Source organism: Coccidioides immitis, assembly GCF_000149335.2.
Source record: "Coccidioides immitis RS genomic scaffold supercont3.1, whole genome shotgun sequence".
NCBI classification, from domain to species: domain Eukaryota; kingdom Fungi; phylum Ascomycota; class Eurotiomycetes; order Onygenales; family Onygenaceae; genus Coccidioides; species Coccidioides immitis.
The window spans coordinates 3,661,240-3,676,649 of record NW_004504310.1 but is presented as its reverse complement, the minus strand read 5'-3'; the positions used below and the strand labels follow the sequence as shown (position 1 = coordinate 3,676,649).

Genomic DNA, 15,410 nt, shown 5'->3' with positions numbered 1-15,410 from the left:
TAGGGATTGATAATGTGAATATACAGAGTACATTTGCTTGCTATGCATCCACTTGTGATGACTTTCTGAATTAATAACATCATGATTAACTAAATGTTTGATTTGAGGGCTAAAAAGCTAAGTCAACAAAACAAAAGGAAAGCAGTTGGATTTTTCTTTTTTTTTTTTTTTTTTTTTTGGGTAGGCTCTCATGTCATCCCCAAGCGCATACACATCCCCATGCATGCACTCCTAGCCAAAAATGTCCTCGTTCAACCCCAGCAATTAGCTCGACAGGCCAATATGTGAGAGAAGGTGGAAATGCACATAAGGCTTTTACAAATGACGTGTGCTGATAAGTCAACTTGACAAAAAGCAGTAACAAAAGGAAACATGCAAGGAAAAATGTCAACCACCCCAGAAGCGGCCCTAGCCATATCCATCACCGGACCCCACAGCTGAACAGAGACATGAGTTTGAGAGTATCGTGGCTGTGGCCTGAAAATATGCCTGTAACACAGAGAGGTAACCAGCACATCCTCGCCATCAATAAACAACCCAAGGCCCTGCTCTGACTGAAATTAATATCTGCACCTCATCCCCTGCATATATTTCCTTGCAAAATAAAGAGCAATAGAGTTGAAACAACCAAGTGCATGTGGGAATAAGGGAATAACAGATGAGAACAGTGACAATCTAGGAAGGCAAATGAGTGATGGAACAAAACCAGTCACAACTTTGCAAACAAAGCAATATTGCGCTAGGAATTCCTCATCCACAGTCCATCAACATTCTGCCATGATAATCAGGCAATTCCAGGACAAGTGCAGCCCAACAGCTTGTCCAGTGGCAGCCACCAAAGTTAGTACAAGTGTTCTGAAACCTGCACCAACTATCCCATAAATCAGGGCACATTTCGAATATCGGAAATCTTTTGATGTATGGAATAACGACAAGCTGACGCAATTCATCCGAAATTTGGGAAGTTGGGCCCGAGCAAAAACGCGTCGATGAAAATTATAAAATCCGTAGCCGACATGGCCATAGGCGGAATAAAATCGAGCGGGCTGCTAAACCATAGGGGATGGAGAAGAGATTTCAGAACAGGTTGAGCCTCAGATGTCCTGTGGAAAAGAACACGTTGGCAGTGCCACATTCAACTTGCACAACGCTCCTTGATGTCGATATGAAAAAAGGGGCGGCAATTTAGAATGAGCAAAATGAAAACAATTGACTCGCAAGACATCGCATCATCATCATATCGAATTCAGTACCATTCACCAGTGATATCGTCCCGCTTCAAGCGATGAACAGGGTAGCCAGGGCCCATATGAACACCTCTTGAAGCAGAACGAAGCCTAGCGCCGAAGACTATGATATTAGTCAAATTCTAGAATTGAAAATAACCCATAGCCAGCGTCGTAAAACACCAGATGCGTAGGAGAAATGAGGCCTTTGTCGGAACTACAGGTTGCATATACTCACATCCTATCACTTCCGACGGCGCGGTTGGTGTCATGGGATTCACCCGCAGTACGTTCCACCAGCTTACGCCGATGGCTGCCGAGAGGAACAGGTTTGAGTGATCCCCCCGGGACGCCTGCGGGAGCGCCACCAGTGCTGACTTGACCACGAGGTTTATCATCTTCCTCCTGGGCATTGTTCCCTGCATTTCCGCTCGCTTGGGCAATAGCCTGGGCATTCTTTTGGTACTTGTAGACAGTCCAATCGAAGACATAGTCGTACTGGAATGATTCACGCACAAAGAGGTCACGGAAGATCTTACGAAGGTAAGAGTAGTCAGGCTTGTCGTCGAAGCGAAGAGAACGGGTGTAGTTTAAGTACACAGCGAATTCATTGGGGAAGCCACGGCAAAGAACTTCGGTCGGAGTGGTCATCTTCTTTTCCATAATGCGGTCGTATTTTTGTTTTTTAGTAGCAGCCTTGAGGCCTTGCCAAGGGAGGGATCCACGGCAGAAATAAAGCATGACGTAACCAAGAGATTCCATATCGTCACGTCTAGATTGCTCGACACCAAGATGGGTGTTGATACTGGCATAACGAGCCGTACCAGTTAAATTTTTGTTTTCACGGTAGGGAATATGGAAGTGGGTCTTTGGGTCACGATATTTCTTCGCGAGACCAAAATCGATCACGTTGACTTGGTTTCCACGTTTTCCAATGCCCATAAGGAAATTGTCGGGTTTAATGTCACGGTGGATAAACGATTTGGCGTGAATGTACTCGATGCGGGAGATAAGTTGATCTGCCAATAGAAGCACAGTCTTGAGCGAGAACTTCCGGTTGCAAAAGTTGAACAAGTCTTCCAAACTGGGCCCAAGGAGATCGATGACCATGGCATTATAGTCACATTCAGTGCCAAACCAACGGACAAAGGGGATACCGACACCCCCCGCTAGCGATTTGTAGACACGAGCTTCATATTCGAGCTGTGGATGTTTCGCCTTAACACTCTCAAGTTTAATGGCGATCTCTTCACCCGAGATAATGTTCGTACCTAAAAGAACCATGAGTATTTCATCATTCCCACGAGATAAGGATAAGTATACCAAGGTAGATGTCACCGAAACTACCACTACCGATCTTTCGACCGATGCGATACTTGTTTCCAACGCGTAGGTCCTGAGGGAGTATTGTTAATATTTATCGTTGGGTAAAGGGCAAAGAGCAAGCAGAAGCGGGGGCAATCGTAACATCACGCTCATAAAAACGTGAGGTAAAGGATCACTGACCATAGTTGTCATTTTGGCAATATCTTTAGTGGTATCCCGGCTTTGACTCTGTAAGGAAAAGGTCAAAACAACGCGCACGGGAAAGGCGAGAGTATTGCGTAGAAATGGCTAGGGATGAATGTGACGAAGGGAGATCAACCTAAAATAAAGCAAGAATTGTTAGCGTCGGTATTGACCGAGCAGAACGCAAGTGAAGATCATGGACCGTTAGAAGTATACTGACCCGGGGCAAATCAACAAGACTAGCCAGCGGAAGATATTAAAAAAAGGAAAAAAGAGGAAATATAAAAATAAAAATGAAAATAAGCTAGAGGGATGGATAGGATGTCAAATGACAACGACTGAGAGTCCAGAACTTACCTTGTAGAAAGAAAAGAAATATTACCCTTTAAAAAGTTGAGCCCGCTAATTGACGTCCGCTACGACTGCAGGAGATACGATCTTCAATTAAGAGGAGGGAATCTTAAGGGGATTTGTAACGAGGACCACTCCAGCGAAACCTTCTCAGTCATAAAAGAGAGAGGCAAGGCTCTGGACAAGGAAGATTTCTCAAGGGAGAAACCCCTTGGAAGAAGAGAGGGAGGGTTAGTGGTTGGAGGGCGGAGATGGCGGACTGATGGAGTGGAAGAGGTGAATTGAGGATCTGAAAAAGCCGAATCGGTTGGAGCGAGCAATGCATGGCATGAGTTTGGGCGGGCGGGCGAGGGAAGGTGGGTCGCCTGCGCGTGAATGGAGTGTGGCTTCCTGCAGCGTTCGCCCGCGTCTTGCCGCATGCGGACGAGCGCCACGAGCTTTTCAATCACGTGATGTGAATATTAATAGCTCCCCTGGCAGCGATTGGTGGCGAGGTCGACGTTGCTCGCCGACCCGATGCCGCTATCATCACGCTGCCGTCGCTGGCGAATGGCCTCGTCGCCGGAGACACCGGCTGTTGTGGGCTGATCTTAGCCTAAGCAGCTATTTCGCACTTCCTCCACGGCGGCTCTTCATTGAAATCTTGACTGCCCAAATTAATTTTAAGGTATTGTGGCTCCAGAGCTGCAGAGCATGATCCCTGTCCCTGCAGTTCTGCAGAAAGCTCCAGTAAACCATCCGTCGATCCCCCCGTCGAGTAGGCAAACTCTTGCTTTGTTACACGTCGGAAGGAGTACAGAGCAGGATGGTATGAGTGATTTTTTTTAAAACTTGACTTCCTGGTTGCCGAACAATGCTACGCCTTATGGCAATTGAGTGCCGGTCCTGTACTCCGTAAACCACCCAATTGCCGACTATACTTTCTAACCCCTGCAAAGGGGCTCCAGGGTCCTGGTAATGGTGTCCGAGGTCCCTTGCAGATGTTATTCTCAACCAATCTCAAGTCAACATAACCCTCCATTCTGAGCGGGACTGTACAAAGACCGTCGCAAAACACATTCCGACACAGCAAGATACAGGAAGCAACCAGCGACAAATTTGCCTGCGGAGTGGCATGTGGTGATAAATGACCGAAGCCTCATGGTTCATGACAAATGGATATCAACATACAGAGAAACCCCGAAGCATGTTTGCCCCATCCGTGCTGATACTCAGACCGTGTCAATGCGTTTGCCCTGCAATTCCTGATGGCTGCCCGGGATTAGGACCTGACTCTGGCAATGGAACCGTCTTCTGTGTCTTGAAACGATTGTTTTCCTTTTGTCCGTTATCATCTCATCTCGTCGTGTTAATATCCAAGACTATACTCAGCCTTCGTAGCCTGTATAGGGTCATCAGCTACACTCATATTTTGTGAAGTAAAGGGTGTCAAGATGGTATTTTCAGGAAAAGTCAATCAGTTTCGCAATGAAGTAAACCATCCATGTCGTGATAACCTGCACCACTTGGCTTTAGTGTGTGTACTACAATAGTGTAGTGGATAAGTAAGCAGCTCGCGGTCGGGTGGACTGATGGTGTGTTAGGGACTTGGGTGCAAGCGATGAATGACTAGAGATAATAAGTCGCACAAGAATGTTTTTCTCTTCAGTTGAGTCACGGATATATTCATTCTTAATATCAGCGGCCTCAAAGTAAGTTTGGAAATCTCTGACAAATCGACGATACTTCTTGCATCAGAGAGACAATGCATCTGTTGAACTGTCCTCATTATTGTTAAGTTCCTTTTCCATTTCGGCACTTTCAAACTTTCGCGGCATTACACATCAATGATGGTGTCGCAAATAAGACATTCTGCTTGTAACTTTAACACACAGCTTTTCTTCCTAGTTGGCATAGATTATTTCAACAACAGCAATGCAGGTGTCGGATAGTGGTTTGCTTAAACTGTATGACAGAGGGAAACACTAGGTTGCACTCCTGGAATGCTAAAGAAAGAGTTATCAATAATCAGATGGTCCGGAAAGTTATACATAGTAACCGTAGCTTTGTCCTTGCCCTTCAAGTCCCATGATGTAAATGTGAGGATTACGGAGTACTGGATTGCAGAACCCCTTAACCATCCACTTCGGTGCATACTTGGTTAGGGTATCAAGTAAGGCTCGCGCCTTGTTGGGGAAGTTGTGACGACGAGGTTTGCTCGCCATAATGTACAGTACTTGTCGAGAGAGCTCTGTGGATATGATCGTATAGCACGGAGTTAGGATTTTGACACGTCGATGTTTGACATGAGCAGCGGCCCCTCTTCGCGAATCACATGAGATGGAGTCAAAATCTTGGCTAAACTAAGGTTAGCTGACGCCACAAGTGTGGCTGATACCCCGCCGAATGGGGAGCCATGTGGCTTCAAGGTTGAAGCCGCATGGTATCTCACGTGACGGCCGCCTCCGCCCTTATCTCCGGCGATCGGACTGGGGGGGTGCCCATTCGGGCAAGCAGACGCGGGTTTCAGCTAACCTTAAAAGGCCACCCGTGCGGTTGAGGCTACTATCCCGCCTCGGTCAAGGGGAAGCTCCCTGAGATTCCAGTCTTTGAGGTATTTTCGCTGCTTTATAAGAATAGCCACCTCGCTGCTTCCGGGTTCTGCAGCCTTGTCCTTGGTGAAACGTAGCGAGTAATTCGTTTGCCCAGAGCTTATTTTGCTGCGACTGCTGTCATATTCAATCGAAATTCCGCGAAAACCACGCATGGGGAGTTGACCAACTAGCGATATAGGTACGCATTCAAGCCAGATGGAAGTCCATGGTAAATCTTACAACCCCGATTAATTGCCAGGTTGATATTTAAATCCTTTCTTTCGCTCTCTTCTTCGCTATATTGTCCTGTCCTCTCATCAGACAGCTTTCGGGATGCCGTCCTGTTGTGCCTCAAAATCTTCGGATCCAGCGGGTGGAAACAAGGATAGCGCTGATAACAGAGAGTCAAAGCTCTCGAGTGCTCTCTCGAATTTGTCCCCAATCCTACCTGCTCTTCTTCACAGTTCCTGCTGTTGGCTGCCCGTACGTGAACCCCGGAAATGAAATAAAAAAGATAAATTATCGGCAACGAAGTTGTTGATCGCTTGTGTGATATATAGGCCGTGCTCGATTTCCTCTCTATCGGCTCCGCATCCGTGACCATTTTTCAACGGTTTCGGCCTCTTTTCCTCCTGATTACCCTTCTCACACTCGCCTGGAGCGTACACAAGCGCGGACTAAATAACCGTAATCTGGCACGGATTGCATTGTCTGGAATCTTGTTGGCTTGGCCTCATATATCCGCGACACTTTCTTCGACTCCGCATACACAACACGGTGGCCACAAGAGCTGCCACTAATTGAGCCCCAGTGTTATTGCCCCATAGCTCTTGCGTGTTCCTAACCAATGGCCGCCTATTTGGTTCGCCGGACTAGCCCCGTGCTATCTCAACTTGCTGTCCGCAGGTCGATGCCGTTTCCCCAACAGCATTTTCTCCGTCAGCCAATTCTACATTGGGGTATTCGCTCCGTGTGCTCCAAAACCCAAGCCAGCAACCCTGAACCAAAACAAACTCAAGAGTCCGCGATGAGTTTGGGATTCTGGAGTTCGTCATACTTATGGAAACGCGCAGGCATCAACACGTTTCGCTGTCTGATCGGTTGTTCTCTCGGCGACTTCTCTGCAATGTGGTACCTACAGGCAAACTGCCCGGATATGTCGGTTGGATTGGTCATGGGAATATCAAGTATTTTACCTTTTCCCGGTGCTATAGCGTAGAGCAGATTCTAACCACCATGCTCTTAGTGATTTGTGGGCTAAGCTCATCGATGGCCCTGGAGACTATCCTTTTACGACTCGGGCGAGACCAGCTGACGTGGGTAACTGCAGCAAAGACTGCAGCAGGGATGAGTATGGTATCGATGTTAGGAATGGAAACCGTTCAGAATCTTGTTGATTTCCACTTGACAAGTGGAGTTGTAGCGCTTGATGACCCTAAATTTTGGATGGCTGCGGCCGCCTCGGCTTTTGCGGGGTTCCTGGCTCCATTGCCTTATAATTATTCGAGGTTGAAGAAGTACGGGAAGAGCTGTCATTAGGGGATATTTTTGATCTGTATTCTAGGGTGATTTACTTGGCTGTTTGATAATTGAGGTATCCAGAGCTCCTGCCTGTGCTATATTCTGTTTTGTGTGAATGGGGATGTGGGATGATGTTTGCCGAGATTGACAAATCAAGTTCCAAGGCCACAAAGACAGGTAAGAATGAATGGAGAAAGCTCTGAAGGCTCTGTGAGAGATATCATTTCCTCAAGATCATTTTTTTTTTCAACAGTTCACAGTTCCAACCCTTGAACTTGCAACGTGTTGAGCGCACTATATGAGCATATGGCAGACAGGGCTCTCGGTGGGGATGAGGTATGTATCCCAGCCCATATAACCAAGTGTTATTGCTGTGTTGGGTACTTGTGAATGCATGTTGCATTTGTTGTAAGATCTTGTTTTGCTCATTGGAGAGATCTGGCCTGGGATTGAAGCAAGTCAATGCTCTGCTTCCGTGGTGGAGTTCAGACGCAGACCATAAATCGCTTGTCTCACAAATCACAGACGCACGTCACAAAGAACGATGCATGAAGAGTCGTCAGTCCCATAGGGCACACATCGCCCAGCAGTCACTGAAGGGTCTGGAATTTTTTCCATGCCACAGACAGTGATGATCTCTACTCTTCTGCATGTTTCAGTAGGACAGAAGGAATGAACTCTGAATCATGATGCTCTTGATTGTTTAGTCCGTGCGGCGCTGGTTGAATGGCTGGGAGCAGCAGTATATTTATTTAGCTCGACGGGGTGAAGGGGGTGAGAGGTCTTGGCAAAAGGCCCCTAACTAAACTTCGCTATCCCCAGAAGACTGAAAGTTCTTGCAAGCCTTGAGGCCAGGTCCCAGCTCTGGAAGGGCAACTTGTATCTCCTGTCGTCCTTCGGTTTTATCGTTGCAGCCATTTGATTTACATGTGTTGCTAATTCTCCACGCCATGCCAAATGGTCCCGCTGTCTAGCATTGACCTTCGCGTCCATCTAACCATTCTGCATTCGCTCCCGACGAGGTGAATCAAACGCCTGGGCCAGGAACACAGTCAGCAACCGTGGAACCTGGGCGTTTATCCTGAAGATTACCAGGGACCGAACTCGATAGCGAACCTTTCACCCGAGTCGGCCGCTCGTGAGTGCTTCTCTCTACGGGGACAGAACGTTCGATAGTTCGTCGTCTGGTGTCACGAACTTCCCCCAAGTAGACGGTGTTATTCTTCCCCAAACCGCTGCTGGTGTTCCCGGCAAAACCTTTCGCTTGACGAGTGCATTCGTTTTCGATAGATATATTACGATTCCACGATCGTTGCTACGTTCTAATCCGAATTCTTCTCTGACGCTACAACGTTTTCTCGAACTTGTCATTTTCGCCTGGTTGAACGATGGCATTCCTCTTCAAATCAAAAAAGCATAACAATCCGACAGCTCCACCACAATCCTCCAGAAATATTAACCTATCGGAGGGCAATTCTACGCCTACACCTCCTCCTGGCCCTGGGATCAACGGCGTTCCGCGAGATGCTGATCCGAAGCAAGGTCCCCCCCGTCCGCCTAATTCTGCACAAAATAACGCCATGATGGGAGGGCCTCCTTTAGGTCCGCCAAACCAACCACCGTCTCGACAACGACGTGATAGGGCAGAGTCTGAGTCTCAGGTGAGTTCGCGAGCAGTTCCTGCCCGGACCCACATCATTCATCTTGAGTTGTAAGTCTTCTGACTGTAATTTCCATAGGGACCGGGACGGATGCCCATAAACGCTGGCCAGCCGCCCCAAGGCCCCAATCCGGCACTGTTCCCTTGGTCACAACGCCGATTGAACCTGCCTACTCCACAGACCACGCCGTTTCCGCGATATGGTGCTGCCGTTAATGCGCTAGCTTCGGAAGATGGCGACATATACTTGATGGGCGGTTTAGTGGACGGATCGACGGTGAAAGGGGATCTTTGGATGATTGAAACTAATGGCGGCAATTTATCTTGTTTTCCTATTACTCCCGTCACCGAAGGACCGGGTCCTCGAGTCGGCCACGCTAGTTTGTTGGTTGGAAACGCATTTATTGTTTTCGGAGGGGATACAAAAATAAACGAGCATGATACCCTGGACGACACCCTTTATTTTCTAAATACTTGTGCGTATCTCACCAATTTCTCTATTTCCCCGGCTTTCTAGGTGCTAATTCTTGTCTTCAGCATCGCGCCAATGGTCTCGTGCTGTGCCACCAGGCCCGAGACCTGCAGGGAGATATGGACATTCTCTGAATATTCTTGGCTCTAGGATTTATATCTTTGGTGGCCAGGTGGAGGGTTTTTTCTTTAATGACCTAATATCCTTTGATCTTAACGCGCTCCAAAACCCGGGAAACAAGTGGGAATTTCTTGTTCGAAACAGCCATGAAGGCGGCCCGCCCCCGGGTAAAATTCCTCCAGCCCGAACCAACCACACAATGGTTACTTTCAGCGACAAGCTTTATTTGTGAGTGTCGATTCACAGTGAAGGCTGGACATGGCTAACTTGGAAATAGGTTTGGCGGCACTAATGGAATACAGTGGTTTAATGATGTTTGGTGTTATGATCCGACGACGAATCTTTGGACGCAATTAGACTACGTTGGATTTATCCCCGCCGCAAGAGAAGGCCATGCAGCCGCTCTAGTTAATGATGTTATGTACGTTTTTGGAGGTCGCACAGACGAGGGACTCGATTTGGGTGACCTTGCTGCTTTCCGAATTACAAGCAGACGTTGGTACTCGTTCCATAATATGGGACCAGGGCCGTCGCCGAGGTCGGGACACACTATGACCACTCTGGGGAAGCAAATCGTCGTTCTTGGTGGAGAGCCTAGCTCGGAGCCCCGTGATGTCCAGGAACTTGGCTTGGTATACGTACTGGACACAGGAAAAATTCGCTATCCAAATGAACAGGGCCCTACATCTCCCACTGGTGAAAGACACCCCCGAAGAATACCACCTAACGAGCGACAGCCTGGTCCTTCGGGTCGTACTTCTCGTGAAGCTCTGAATTCGACCCCAGACCAACAAAGACGGGGCCCACCGCTTCAGGGGAGAGAAAATGTCACAAGTCCTGGACTTGGAGGACCTGGAGAACCCTCCGCGCCCGCTTCCCCCCCTGGCCCCCATGGCCCCCATGGACCCGGTTCTCGATTGCCGCGTGCGTCCATTGCCCAAGCTCCAGCTGGGCCACCGCCAACTGGAGAGCCACCAAACCCCCGGGGTCCACATCCTGGAGGTCAAGGACCACGGGGGAAACCGCCAATGAAACAAGGGGGAACGCCTGCTGGCCCCGTTGAAGCGATAAGAGCGTTCGAGAAAGATCGACAATCCCCTGTGATGCGTGACATGCGACCTAGTCGAGAACAAAGTCCTATTACTGGTAATGGACGACGGACTCCAACGCAACCAGTACGCAATGCTCGGGCCATGGAGGCTGGCGAAGCTGCACCGTTAGTGAGCACACCTTCCAGACAGCGATCTCTACGACAGCAACGACATAGTTCCGTGGAGAGTGTAGATGAATCGATTCTTGGCTCAGAGCCTAGGCATTACAGAAACTCCCGAAGTTTTGGTGACGAGCCTCGCTCACCTCGGCTTACTCCACACCAAGAAGCACTCATGAAAGAGCTCGACACAATGAAAAGCCGAAATGCGTGGTATGCATCAGAATTGGCACTAGCTAGAAAAGCCGGTTACGTGCCTAACCCAAATTCCGCGGCCCTAGACGAAAGAAGCCTCATGTCGTTTGCAGAGGACGATCGTCCATTCGTCGAGGCTTTCCTTGCAATGAAAGCAGAATTAATGAAGATGCAGGCAAATATCGATCGCCAAGCAGCAATCGCATCGAAGCGGGTTGCAGAGGTTGAGCATCAAAGAGAAGTCGCTATAAACGAAGCAGCTTATGCTCGTGCAAAATTGGTTGCTCACGGAGGAAGTCCTGCTCGAACGCCCCAGTCAGAGACAAATGGTCGTGATGCATCTGAGAGCCATGCAGACCGAACGACAGAAATCAGTAGGCGCCTTGCATTAGCTTTGGCATCTCAATCTGAATTGAAAGCCAAGGTCGAATCGTTAATGGCGGAAGTTCAAGAAGAAAGGCGAGCGAAGGAAGTCGCAGAGGAACTCCATGAGGTTACAGATCGAAGGCTTGCTGAACTAGAAAGCCAGAGCAATGCTTTGGAGCTTGAACAACTGCGATCCGAACTTCATCACCTTCAGTTTTCACTTAGAGAGGAGTCCACGCTACGTTCAGAGGCAGAGTCCGCGCTTCAACTTCTTGAGGTTGATAAAGCAGAATTGGCACAGAAGCTCGAAGAGTCCAATGAGCGATTACAGAGTTATAGCTCGAATATGGGCTCTCTCAAGGAAGCGGTTAACGCGTCGGTTGCCAAGGCGGCATTAATGGAGAAGCAGTTAGAAAGCGAAAAGGAGCACCGGGAGGGCCTTGAGCGTAAGCTATTAAACCTAAGGGCAGAACATGAGGAAAGGACTGCGGAACTGGAAACTGCGGTACGACGACTAAAGGAAGCCGAAGAGCTAGCGGAAACAAATGCCCGCGAGGCAGAGAGTCATAAGACAGCGTTCCTGTCTGGCTTGGAACGGGCATCTTCCTTTGATTCGGAGAAAAGCGACAGTTCGCTTAACGACCAGCGCATTGCAGCTCTGCAAGCACATGTTGATCGCGCGAATGAGCTGGTGAAGAATAGTCAGCATGCTGCCAATAATGCAGCAGACAAACTCCGACGTGCCGAAGAACGGATCGCTGGACTGGAAGCATACCAGGAACAAAGTAGCCGAGAAGGTCTTCAGCTTCGGAGGCAATTACAGGCAGCTCTAAAAGAGAATCAAAGTCTGAATTCCGAAATTAGGGAGATCAAGGCGCATCTAGAGAGCCAGCAACGAGACACCAGTGCTTTGGCTATTCAACATGGTGCCCTTAAAGACCTCCTTGGCGAACGTGGTATTAACATGTCAGATAACCGACGATCACCATTACTGGATTCTCCTGGATCCCGGTTCGGAACCCCGGAACACACGCGATTGCGAGAGTTAGAACAGCAGCTCCAAGCTAGCATGAAGGCACATGAAGAGATGAAGGCAACTTTTGAATTTAGAGAGCAAGAGACTGATCGCGCGTATCAAGAGAAGCTCGAACAACTAGAGAATGATTACCAGGCTGCCGTCCATTACGTTAAGGGAACAGAGAAGATGTTGAAAAGGATGAAAGACGAACTCAACAAGTATAAGGCACATTCGACTAAACTTCAAGCAGAACTGGACAATTCCCTGAAGAATTCAGAGAAAGCCTCGAACCAGCATGGGTCGTCGCCAGACTGGGAAGCGGAAAGGGCCACGCTGCAAAAGTCAATGTCTCAACTTCAGGAGAGTACGTCCGCTTCGATCGCTGCACTGGAAAGCCAGCTTGTGAAGGTTAAGGAGGATCTATTGAGAGCTAGCACTGACCGCGATAACACACGTTCTGAGCTCGAATCGCTCCAAGAAGAACTTACACAAACGATCCAGAAATCCCAAGCAGAATTGGAGCAACTGAAGAAGGAAAATGCTCTGCTTGAAAATCGTGCCCTTGATGCCGAGAAGAAGGTCACTATGCTTCTAGACCAGGTGGAATCGTCCGTCGTCAATTATCGCCGTCACTCACATGTCTTGGCCGGGAATTCCAATGGACTGAGTCGCACTACGAGCAACGCTTCGAGCGGCACTATTGCTGCTCGACGACGATCACGAACCGGAAGTACGCTTTCGCAAGATGACTCATTCCTTGATCATCGTGGTTCTCTTGCACTTGACTCACTCGCTAGCGAGCTTGATGCCCTTCGAAGTCATTGGGAGAGCACAACACGAAACTACCGCCTCAGTAATCAGTTTGACTTTGAACGCACACCAGTGAAGGAGACGTATGGAGAAGGGCTGAGCGATAGCTTTGCTAGCTGGCGACGGAGACTTGATGAAGAAGAATCGCGTGCTGAAACGCCTATCAAGACCCCAACCATGCCAACGTCCGCCACATCTTCATCCACAGTGAACATGAATTCAACAGGAGCAACAACACCGACACAGGCGAATATGATTTAATAGCTAGTGCGTTTCTAGCTTATCCTGTTGGTGAGTTATACCGTTGATGTTCTGGCGGGATGGTTGGTAGTATCTTTTTATTCCTTTTATCCCTTTATACTTGCTATCCTTTATTTTGTTTCTTTTGTTTTATTATTTCAGATTTTCAACCTTGCTGTTTCTTACGTTCCGCGCTGTGCAGGGCCATCCCTAACAACACCATATAATCCATTCTTAGTCAATGTTGACTCTAATCAACTGTTTTTCTCGACTTGAATTTGTCTTCTTCTTATTCCTCATTTCTCTTCTTTTCGTGACTCGATCATGACTAAGTTGTATCGTGCCGTATCATATTCTGCGCATAGGATGTCTGTATTAATTTCCAGGACGCGGTTCAAGCAAAACTTTTCTTGATTTTTCTTCTTTCCCCCACCCCCACTGGTGTGTTGATTCCACCCTTTTCGATTCTTCCGGAGATCTTTGCTGCTATTTTTATTTCCCTTTTTCACTGGTTGTGTTGGGTTCCCGCTCAGATATCCCCTGTCCGTTTGTGATTTTGTTTCTATCGTATTCCTGAATTGCCGCTACTTCTAGTAATGTATTCAATCTTCCTTATATAAAACTCGTTACGTTCGACAGACTCCCGAGCCACTCTCGTAGCTCACCGATCTAGGCTTTTCAACTCTAGCCAGATAACCTTTATACTTTGAACCCGCTATCTTCGTGTCGGCGTCCCATTGATCAGGACCCACCACAACAATCATATCGTATTACCGGCCTCTTCAGCGTGGAACTCGAATAATTGTATCCACTTCTCGTTCTTGACGCATTCCTTAGATCTGTCCAACAAGTCATATTCCTAAACTCTCTATGTATTCTTAAATTCCGCACCTAACATAGTATATTTTTAAACCTCAGACTATGGTGGTATTTCGAGATTTCTTTTGTCAGAAACAACAATTCCAATTTGAAGCGGAGTAAATAAAAGCGACTTGCCAACCCAAATACCCAAAACATCATTAGCCATAATTGGCTCGAAAAGAGGGGTGGGATTGGGTGGAAGAGGCGGTAACCACTGGTCATCGACGCAAATAAAAATTAGTTGGCCGATATTTCTGTAAGCTGTAGCAAGGTGGGGGCATACCTGAAGATATGGGTACTGACGTCGGTGTTGGCCATGCCTGTTATCCCACAAAGAATAAACCGCACGGATTTTGTGGGATGAGGGAAGCCAACAAAGTATCTGGTCGCTATTCCTGGATCTTGAATGTTCACCTTGATATTTAGGATGCCAATCTGTCCCTGTTCAATATTAAAGCTAACACTCTTCAGTTTAGCAGAGGATATATATATTTAATTTTTAAAAGAAGCGGATTATGGAAAATATTACTCCATACATCGTGAACAATCGGAAGCTTGCAGACATCCGTTCATCTGATAGATGTCCCGGCTTGGAAGAGGTGCGGATGCGGGTTCAATATCCATTTGGGGCCTGTCTTGGTCTTGGTCTCCTAAAACACGATATCTATTACGCGCATTCCATCACATTTGACAGCAAGATAGTTGCTTTCATCCAGGTTACAATCTTGACCCGTGTTCTCTGGCCAAGTCGCACAACTCAAGCCGGGTGTATTTGACATAGGTCGGTCCACTAGTAACAATCAAATAGATTGATATTATATTGCCTTGGACAGTTAATATCTCATCTGTCAATTTGCGTTGTGGAATAGTTTATGTTTAGTGGATAGCTGCGATGTGGCGTTTATGACCTAGAGTAGACGCCCAGCATCATACTCAAATATCCTATGCCAAACTCAAGCGGCAATTGATGGATCAGATTGTCCAGCTGTTAAGATGGACAAGAATGTAAGCTAAAGCTGGTGGAGAGAAAGCACTCTGTGTACGGAGTTCTTCCAGGAGGATTTGTGTGTCGGGAAAAAGTTGGCTCAAAAACATCAATCAAAACATAGAGCTGTGGGAAGGTTCAACAAGCTCATAGCATCTGTGAGGAACAAGAAATACCCTTTGCCTATATTGAAGCATAGGATATGTTTCGGGTGGGCTCAACCGAAGATCAGGAGCCATCATAAGAAAGCTGGCTTTGTGGTGAAGGTAATCATGATTCACGAGAGAGGTCTC

General features: G+C 47.7%; 6 protein-coding genes across 6 annotated transcripts; 3 read left to right on the top strand and 3 right to left on the bottom strand.

Annotated features, from left to right (window-relative positions):
- Positions 1 to 150: 150 nt before the first annotated feature.
- Positions 151 to 3,353, bottom strand: CIMG_01817 (CK1/CK1/CK1-D protein kinase). Its single transcript, XM_001248045.2, has 5 exons — positions 3,093 to 3,353; positions 2,733 to 2,871; positions 2,550 to 2,622; positions 1,465 to 2,497; positions 151 to 1,337 (listed from the first exon to the last, which is right to left on the bottom strand). The coding sequence occupies exons 2-5, from the start codon at positions 2,742 to 2,744 to the stop codon at positions 1,247 to 1,249; spliced, it is 1,209 nt and encodes a 402-aa protein (XP_001248046.2). The 5' UTR covers positions 2,745 to 2,871; positions 3,093 to 3,353; the 3' UTR covers positions 151 to 1,246.
- A 52-nt stretch (positions 3,354 to 3,405) lies between these two features.
- CIMG_01818 (uncharacterized protein) lies at positions 3,406 to 3,685 on the top strand (the record flags this gene model as incomplete). The annotated part of the gene is made up of 2 exons (XM_001248046.2): positions 3,406 to 3,442; positions 3,555 to 3,685. 2 exons carry the CDS (start codon positions 3,406 to 3,408, stop codon positions 3,683 to 3,685), a joined length of 168 nt encoding a protein of 55 aa, XP_001248047.2.
- Positions 3,686 to 5,110: 1,425 nt separating this feature from the next.
- CIMG_01819 (uncharacterized protein) lies at positions 5,111 to 6,263 on the bottom strand (the record flags this gene model as incomplete). Its single annotated transcript, XM_001248047.2, has 3 exons — positions 5,111 to 5,428; positions 5,632 to 5,846; positions 5,900 to 6,263. The coding sequence occupies 3 exons, from the start codon at positions 6,261 to 6,263 to the stop codon at positions 5,111 to 5,113; spliced, it is 897 nt and encodes a 298-aa protein (XP_001248048.2).
- On the top strand, positions 5,597 to 7,198 carry CIMG_12755 (uncharacterized protein; the record flags this gene model as incomplete). Its single annotated transcript, XM_001248048.2, has 4 exons — positions 5,597 to 5,858; positions 5,919 to 6,142; positions 6,220 to 6,846; positions 6,906 to 7,198. Exons 3-4 carry the CDS (start codon positions 6,507 to 6,509, stop codon positions 7,196 to 7,198), a joined length of 633 nt encoding a protein of 210 aa, XP_001248049.2. The 5' UTR covers positions 5,597 to 5,858; positions 5,919 to 6,142; positions 6,220 to 6,506.
- A 1,370-nt stretch (positions 7,199 to 8,568) lies between these two features.
- On the top strand, positions 8,569 to 13,912 carry CIMG_12754 (kelch-domain-containing protein; the record flags this gene model as incomplete). The annotated part of the gene is made up of 4 exons (XM_001248049.2): positions 8,569 to 8,841; positions 8,920 to 9,316; positions 9,378 to 9,660; positions 9,710 to 13,912. 4 exons carry the CDS (start codon positions 8,569 to 8,571, stop codon positions 13,290 to 13,292), a joined length of 4,536 nt encoding a protein of 1,511 aa, XP_001248050.1. The 3' UTR covers positions 13,293 to 13,912.
- Positions 13,568 to 14,756, bottom strand: CIMG_10821 (uncharacterized protein; the record flags this gene model as incomplete). Its single annotated transcript, XM_012358912.1, has 5 exons — positions 13,568 to 13,833; positions 14,046 to 14,130; positions 14,280 to 14,346; positions 14,416 to 14,589; positions 14,662 to 14,756. The coding sequence occupies 5 exons, from the start codon at positions 14,754 to 14,756 to the stop codon at positions 13,568 to 13,570; spliced, it is 687 nt and encodes a 228-aa protein (XP_012214335.1).
- Between the last annotated feature and the right edge of the window lie 654 nt (positions 14,757 to 15,410).

What these genes read in the sequence shown, in the direction of transcription:
- CIMG_01817 (XM_001248045.2), bottom strand. An exon ending in TTTCGGTGACATCTACCTTG is followed by an intron (nt 2,498 to 2,549) that starts GTATACTTATCC and finishes TGGTTCTTTTAG; the next exon opens with GTACGAACATTATCTCGGGT. An exon ending in GCCGTCGGAAGTGATAGGAT is followed by an intron (nt 1,338 to 1,464) that starts GTGAGTATATGC and finishes CTTCGGCGCTAG; the next exon opens with GCTTCGTTCTGCTTCAAGAG.